This window comes from Miniopterus schreibersii (assembly GCF_964146895.1).
Source record: "Miniopterus schreibersii genome assembly, chromosome: 20".
Taxonomy (NCBI): domain Eukaryota; kingdom Metazoa; phylum Chordata; class Mammalia; order Chiroptera; family Miniopteridae; genus Miniopterus; species Miniopterus schreibersii.
In genome coordinates this window covers 24,209,196-24,216,832 of record NC_138122.1, presented here as the reverse complement: position 1 = coordinate 24,216,832, position 7,637 = coordinate 24,209,196, and the positions used below count along the sequence as shown (strand labels likewise).

Below are 7,637 nucleotides of genomic sequence, written 5' to 3'. Positions count from 1 at the left end.
GCCGTATAACCTGGACTGGGAGAATCATGGAAGGCTTCCTATCTCAGAGGGCTTGACTTCTAGTCTGAGGCCTGAGGCACAAACTAGAGTTCATGGGGAGGAGGGATCAGGAATGAACCCTCCCAGGAGTGCAGTGGGAACATTGTTTAAAGGCCCTAAGTTGGGAGAGGAAGTAAGAGTTATTCAGCATGACTGGGTCAAAGAGAATGAGGTGAGTGGTGGGAGAGGAAGGGCTGGTGAGGTGAGCAGGAACCAGACCAGATGGTGGTTAAAAAAAAATTTTTTTTTTTACTTCATCCTAAAGGCAATGGGAAGCCTTTGAAGTATTCAATATAGGGAGTGACTAGATTTGAGTTTTAGATTACTCTGGCTGTTAAGTGGAGAATGGATGGGAAAGGGCAAGGCTGCAGGCCTAACATCAATTACAATGTGGTTTGAGTCATCTAGGTGGCCAGGATTTAGGGAGATTGAAAAGAGAAACAGGTTGGGCAACTTCTTGTGGAACATCTATTACCTAGGTTAAATTTGCATATATGAAAGACAATTTAAAAATTTATATTTGTTTGATTTCAGGGAGGAGGAAAGGAGAGAGAAACATCTATTTGTTTTCCACTTATTTATGCATTCCTTGGTTGCTTCTTGTATGTGCCCTGACTGGGATCAAACCCTCAACCTTGGTGTTATCAGGACAATGCTCTAATCAACAGAGCCACCCAGCCATGGCAAAGACAATTTTTATAAGGAGCACATCAGTGCTGAAGAAATTAGCACACTGTGTGAGAGTTCTTTGTGAGTGAGATCGGGAGCATTGAGAGGAAAAAAGTGGGGATTTTGGAGCTACCTAACTTGGGGTGAATTCACTTACTAGATCTGTGGCCTTTAGTGTCATGGGCATAGGTAACGGCTCTACCTTCTTGCTCCGGTCTGAACTAGTATTCTAGTATTCTGGTCTGTTAATGGTCTTGCTCTCCTCATCTGGTTCCTCACAGAGTATCCAGAGTAATATTTTAAAAACACAGAGGTTATATTCCTCTTCTGCTAAAATCTTCCCATTTCACTATTTATTTTTTAATTAAATTTACTGGGGTGACATTAATGAGATTACATCGGCTTGAAGTGCACATTTCTGTGATCCATTATCTGTAGATTGCATTGTGCGCCCCGCCCCCCCCAGTCTAACCATTTTCCGTCTCCATATATTACACTCCCTTTACCCTTTACTACCCCTCTACCTTCCCTCCCCCTGGTAAGCACCCCTACTGTCTGTGTCTATGAGTTTTTGATTGTTTTTCTTATTTGTTGCTCTCAGTTTTATATCCCACATAGGAGTGAAATCATATGGTTCTTAACTTTTCCTGTCTGACTTATTTCACCTAGCAGGATATTCTCAAGGTCCATTCCTGGTGTTGCCAATGGCAGGATTTCATCTTTTCTTAGGGCTGACTAGTATTCCGTTGTGTCTATATATATATAGCCATCTCCCACCTTCTTTATCCAATCCCCATAGTCTAAAATAGTGCCTAGCAGATGGAAAACACTCAACAGATGCTTTATTATAATAATACGGCTCACAATCACAAAGCACTTACTGCATAGGCCGGGCCTAGTGCTAAGCATCTTACATATTTCATCCTATGAAGAAAATAAAGTTACTGTCTCCATTCTACAGGAATGAAAGGAATGAAGGAACCCGAGGCGCAGAGAAATTCGGCAACTTCCCCGAGGTCGTACAGCTCCCTAAGAGGAGCGGCGAGGTGTGGGATGAAATGAATGAAACTCGATTTGGCAGTCGGCGCGGGACTGGAAACCAACGCGGTGGGAGCGGAAGCGATCGGTTCCTGGGGATGCGTACAGCACAGAGCGCACGCCAGGCGGCCCGGTGTCTCACGGAGCGGGCGAGGGAGCTTTGGGAGCCGCCAGGCCGCGTCTCCCCGGAGCCGCCACACTGCCTTCCCCAGGGTACCCGGCCGACTGGAAGCCGGAAGTGGCGGCGGGCGTCGCGCGGGGTGACGTCACGCCGGCGCCCGCGGCGAAGGGCGGGGGGAGGAGGCGGAGCGAACTGTGAGGCTTGGGGGGCGGCTGCACAGTCTCCGGGATCCCCAGGCCTGGAGGGGGGTCTGCGCGCGGCCGGCTGGCTCTGCCACCCCCCACGTCCGGTCCCGAGCGGGCCTCCCTCGGGCCTTCCCGATGGTGACCGGGCCCAGCGGAGCCTGAGCAAGGAGCGGGTCCGTCGCGGAGCCGGAGGGCGGGAGGAACATGACATCGCGGAGGTGAGGAGCCCCGAGGGGCCCGGCGCGGGCCTCGGCCCGGCCCCCGCCGCGTTCGGTCGGCCCCGCCCGGGAGGGGGCGCCCCGGGTCGGGCTTCGGTCGCTCGGCCGGGGCCGTGAGGGGAAGGCTTCCCCTCCAGCTCCTGGCTCTCCCGGGGCCTGGGCCCGGCCCCACCGCGCCCCCACCCCCCGGGTCCCCATTCATTTCCTGCCTCCCCGAGTTCCGGCTCCCGCAGCCCTGGGGATGCCGGTCGGGACGGGGGCAGGTAGAGCCGCCGCGGGAGCCGCGGACGCCAGCGGCCCGGCTCGGCGCCGCATTCCTGACCCATTGCCTCATGAGAATTGCCTCATGGTGATTCCGAAATAACCCCGCTCGCTCGGGGAGGCTCCCGGGCCCGGGCCGCCGGAGGGAAGGGGAGGGAGTTGCGCGGGGCCGGGCCCTCGACGGCGGAGCTGCTCGAGGTCACTGCCTCGCGCGCGCGTTTGGGGGGAGGGGTGGGGGCTTCGCTCGGGACCCCTGACCCCTTTATAGGCGTCTTTGCATCACCCCCTCCCCCTCTCACGTGCCAGAAATGGAAAAACTGACTGTATCTGCAGCTATTAGAAGTATTTCCTTCCTCAGCGATCTTCGCTTTGGAGAGACGGGAGGGCAGGGAGCTGTATCTCTAGTTATCTTTCACCACAACCTTAAAAGTCAGGTAACATGAATCACTCCCCCCACTCTCGTTTTACAGATGTGGACACTGAGGCGCAGACGGAACATGCTAATAAGTCACAGGATCTGAACCTAAGAGTGAGGAGGAGGATTCGTGAATTAATGAGATCCTTTGAGAGTTCAGGGTAGTACTAATAGCTGACATTTATTAAGCTCTTACTGTAAGCCAGACAGATCTAATCTTCACTATAACCCAAGAGCTAGATACTATTAGCCCCTTTTTAAAGATGAGTAAACTGAGTTTCAGAAGTTAGGCAACTTGCCTGAGGTCACTCAGCCCGTAAGTGGTGGAGCCAGAATCTCCACTGTTAATCACCATGTTGCTCTTACTGTTTTATAACTGTTGCCAGTCATTTTTAAGCCTTAATTTTATTGCTAAACTGTGGTGTGACCTATTGTGTTCAGATGGTGATCCTGCTATTTTGTATCGCCACTCTTTTATATACAGCTCACATGTAAGACTCATTGTTTAGTCTTGACTGTCCCGGTATGGTCAGTGTCTTAGGTATTTGAAAAACTGTTTCAAGCTGTTGGGGTTATTTGAGTGAGAGACTTCAAAATATTGGGAATGTCTTCTCAAAATACACCTGTGCATTATTCATTGGTGGATCTGGAACGGAAACTGGAAGCTTTAGGAAGTGGCTTGGACAGGTCCGTTGGCAAGTGCTTACAGATCTGGGTAGTATATAACTGCATTTCAACAGAACATTGTGTAGCCTCAAATGTTGTAATTCTTTAGGGAGCCTTTTAAATAAAGCAGTTGTCTATTCTTTAATCTGTCAAATAGTCATTGAGCTTTTTGTTCCTTGTGTCTGCTCTTCCAGACAAGTGAGGATCTGCTTCTTTAGGAGACAAAAGGCTGGGGGCTGGGGGTGGGGAAGGGGCAGGGTAGTAATAGACCCTACTTTGTCCAGCTTGTTAGTCTAGAAGCAGGGAAGTGTGGGTATAGCCAAAGCAGCAAGTGATAAAGATGACAGTTTGAAATGGAGTAATTCCTCCTTTCTCCCAGCCCTCCCTGTTATAAAAAAGGAATGTCTGCCACCTAAAAAGGGAGGTTATGAGGGTGACACACATAATTGAGAATAATTATTTTTCAGATTGTAGGTCTGTTTTATTATTATTATTATTTTATTAATGCTCGCCCTAGGATATGTTTTACTGATTTTAGAGAGGGAAGGGGGGAGAGACAGACAGGCATTGATGTATGAGAGTAACATCCATCAGTTGCTTTCTGTATTGGCTCCCACTGAGGGTCAAACCCGAAACCTGGGTATGTGCCCTGACCAGGAATCGAACTGGCAACCTTCCTGTGCCCGGGGCTACGCTCCGACCAACTGGGCCACACTGGCCAGGGCCTGTTTTATCATTTTTAACCAGCTTTATTGAGGTATAAATGACATGCAATAAGTTGCATATATTTAAGTGTACAGTTTGATAAGTTTTGACTTGAGAACACACTTGTGAAACCATCACCACAGTCAAGGTAATAAATGTACCTATCACTGCTTGAGATGGTTCCTCATGTCCTTTATAATCCCTTCCTCTTCAGGCGCCCACTATTCCACTTTGTGTCCCTGTGCATTTCCTAGAATTTTACAGGAATGGAATTTTATATCTGGCTTTTTATGCTTGGCATAATTATGTTGAGATTTATCCACGTTGTCGTATGTGTCAGATAGTTCATTACTTTATTGCTTAGTAATTTTCCGCTGTACGGATGTACCGCCAGTCGTTTATGTTTCCCGCGTTTGGTTATCACAAACAAAGCTGCTCCGGTTGTTCATGTACAGGAGTTTGTATGGACGTATGCTTTCATGTCTCTTCAGTAAACACCTGTCAGTGGTATGGCTGCATCACAGAGTAGATGAATATTTAACTTTTCTAGAAACTGCCAAGCTGTTTTTCAAAGTGGTTCTACCATTTGCATTCCCACCAGCAGTGTATATGAGTTACAGTTCTTCCATGTGCTTGTCGGCACTTGGTCCTATCGCTTTTAAAATTTGAGCCATTTTAGTGGGTGTGTCATGGTATCTCACTGAAGTTTTAATTTGTATTTTCCTTGGCGACTAATCATGCCGATCCTCTTTCCATGCGCTTATTTACTGTCTGTGTATCTTCTTCGGTGACATATTCAGTTGATCAGACATTTTCCCTCTTTTTTTACTTAGTTGTTTGTTTTCTTAGTATTGAGACCTGAGAGTTCTTTATTCTGGCTACAAATCTTTTTATCAGAATTGCAAATATTTTCCTCTTAGTCTGTGGCTTGTCTTTTCATTTTTTCTTTTAAACAGTGTCTTTTGAAGAACAGAGGTTTTTAATTTGGATGAAGTCCTGTGTATCTTTTTTTTTTTTTAATGGATAATGTTTTTGGTGTCGTTTCTAAGAAATCTTTGCTTGCCCGGCCTGGCGTGGCTCAGCTGTTGAGCATCGACCTAGGATCCAGGTGATTGGGGTTTGATTCCCGGTCAGGGCACATACCCAGGCTGCTGACTCAATCAATGACTCTCTTATCGTTGATGTTTCTCTCTCTCTCTCTCTCTCTCTCTCTCCCTCTCCTTTCCTCTCTCTGAAATCAATAAAGATATAAAAAAAAAAAAAAGAAATCTTTGCTTAACCCAAGGTCTCAAATGTTTTCTACAAGTGTTATAGTTTTAGGGTTTTGGTCCATTTTGAGTTAATTTTTGTGTATGGTATGAGGTGTGGGTACATGTTCTCTTTTTGGCATATGGCTATCCAGTTGTTCCTGCACCATTTGTTGAAAAGACTGTCCGTCTTTACTGAACTTGCACCTTTGTTGAAAATCAGTTGTCCATTTGTATGTGGGTCTGTTTCTGGACTCTATTCTGTCACACTGATCTGTTTTTTTTCCTTATGCTCATACCACATGGTCTTCATTACTGTCACTTTATAACAAGTCTTGAAATCAGATAGTGTTAGTCTTTGCTTAATTATTAAAATAATTATTTTTGATTCGTGTGTAGGGTTTAGATTTTGTATGCACTCAGTAATTAAAACGTCAGTATATTCAGTATACTAATAACTCTGAACATCGTAGGCGTGGAAAGGAAGGTGCTGGGAAAATTAAACAACATTTCCCCAGATAACTTAGTGATGGTGTAGTACTGAATTTAGATTTTGAGAATGTTTGTCTGCCCTACTCTGCCTTGTTCAGCCAAGAAAGCAGGCTGGTGTTTTTGGTCTTCCCTTACATTTGCTTTTGTTCATCATAATGTCTGATGACTTGAGCTGAGAGGAGCAGAAAACTTAGCTTGTCCTGAGACTCTTGGCTTTGGTTTATCTCTTGCAGGTCAAGTACATTTTGTCCCAGGCTCTCCCTCGTGGCCGTGTGTTTGTGTTTTTCCCGTGGGAGTAAATAAACTTGCCCCGCTGAGAAATCACAGATCTATGTCTTTATTAATGTCATGTCCCATGTGAGCTCAAGGTTTTGGCCAGAGCTGCTCCAGTGCAGGGGCCCCTGCTGAGATCCCTTGCCCTTCCCGCACATGGTCAGTGTGGAGACTGTCCGTGAGTCCCGCAAGGTCCTGGGAAAGCAGAGCCAACTCCTGTTTGTATTTGTTGCTCTGCAGAACAATAGAGGACATGGTGCTTATTCCCCTTTCCCTTTGGGAAACACGGGCAGCCCTTGCCATTCAGCGCCGGCCTTTTTAAGGAAAGGAAAGGAAAGACAAGTAAGGAAAGGCTGATGGGAAAGAAATCGATTCATTCACAAGATGGTGTTGGAGGAGAGCTGTAGGGACGCAGGACAGCCAGGTGGAAAGCCTTGTGGAGGCAGCTTCCTTTCATTGCCTCAACAGGGCAGAGATGCTGACCAATGGAACTCCAGAGGAGGTGATGATTTATAAAGACTTAGCTGTCCACGCCCATGAAAAGCTGCCTTAACAACTGTTTTCCTGGCCTCTGTTACTCAGACTGCTTGTCCCTATTCGCCGCATCTTCTTCACGACTTATCCTTTGCCTATAGAACATTACATTTTAATTAGAAAAGAGGAAAATTCTTCTAATCTGCACAAAGTACCGACCTCTAACCTTTCTCCACAAGGACAAAGGTAATGATTTTTTCGGGAGCTGCGAGTAAGAAAGATATGTGCAGTATCACTTTATATTTAGACAAGAAACTGAAATTAGATTTTGGATCTGTAGTTTTAAACTCCCTTCCAGGCATAGCAGCCTTGAGAATAAGTTCCTGAAATTATTGGTCTGCTTGCCTGTTTCTCCACCTCACTGGGGGAAGGGGGTGCAGAGATACAATATTTTCTTGTTGGTCCATCCGCCTTTTTTTTTAAAGACTCACTTGACATAAGTTCCTAGCCTCAGAGAGCTAAGCCTTTGCAGGACCCACATTCACTAACGAGGGCATTTGGTCTCTGGTGTGAGTTCCCGGCGAATAGTTTGGGTTTAGAAACTCTCGCAGGCAGGAATTCTCTCTTCAAGCCCACTCAGCACAGGGCTCATGTGTTTTAGAAATTTTGTTTAGACATTGACTTGAGGCTCTTTTTCACAAATGGTGGTGGTGGTGGTGTGTGTGTTTTCATCCCTTTCTATGAGGTGGGTGGTACCCACCTGGGCCATGTTAGGACCTGAGATCCTTACTATTAACTGACAGTGCCCAGAGTATGACCTGTTAGAAGGAATTG

At 46.6% G+C, this 7,637-nt stretch overlaps 1 protein-coding gene across 1 annotated transcript in view; it reads left to right on the top strand.

Annotated features, from left to right (window-relative positions):
• The first annotated feature begins 1,881 nt into the window (after window positions 1–1,881).
• The window catches only part of PTPN11 (protein tyrosine phosphatase non-receptor type 11), a 38,829-nt gene continuing 33,073 nt past the window's right edge, over window positions 1,882–7,637 (top strand). The window contains exon 1 of the mRNA XM_081122550.1: window positions 1,882–2,270. Coding sequence (XP_080978676.1) covers window positions 2,257–2,270 — 14 coding nt within the window. The 5' untranslated portion in view covers window positions 1,882–2,256. The remainder of the gene's footprint in view (window positions 2,271–7,637) is intronic.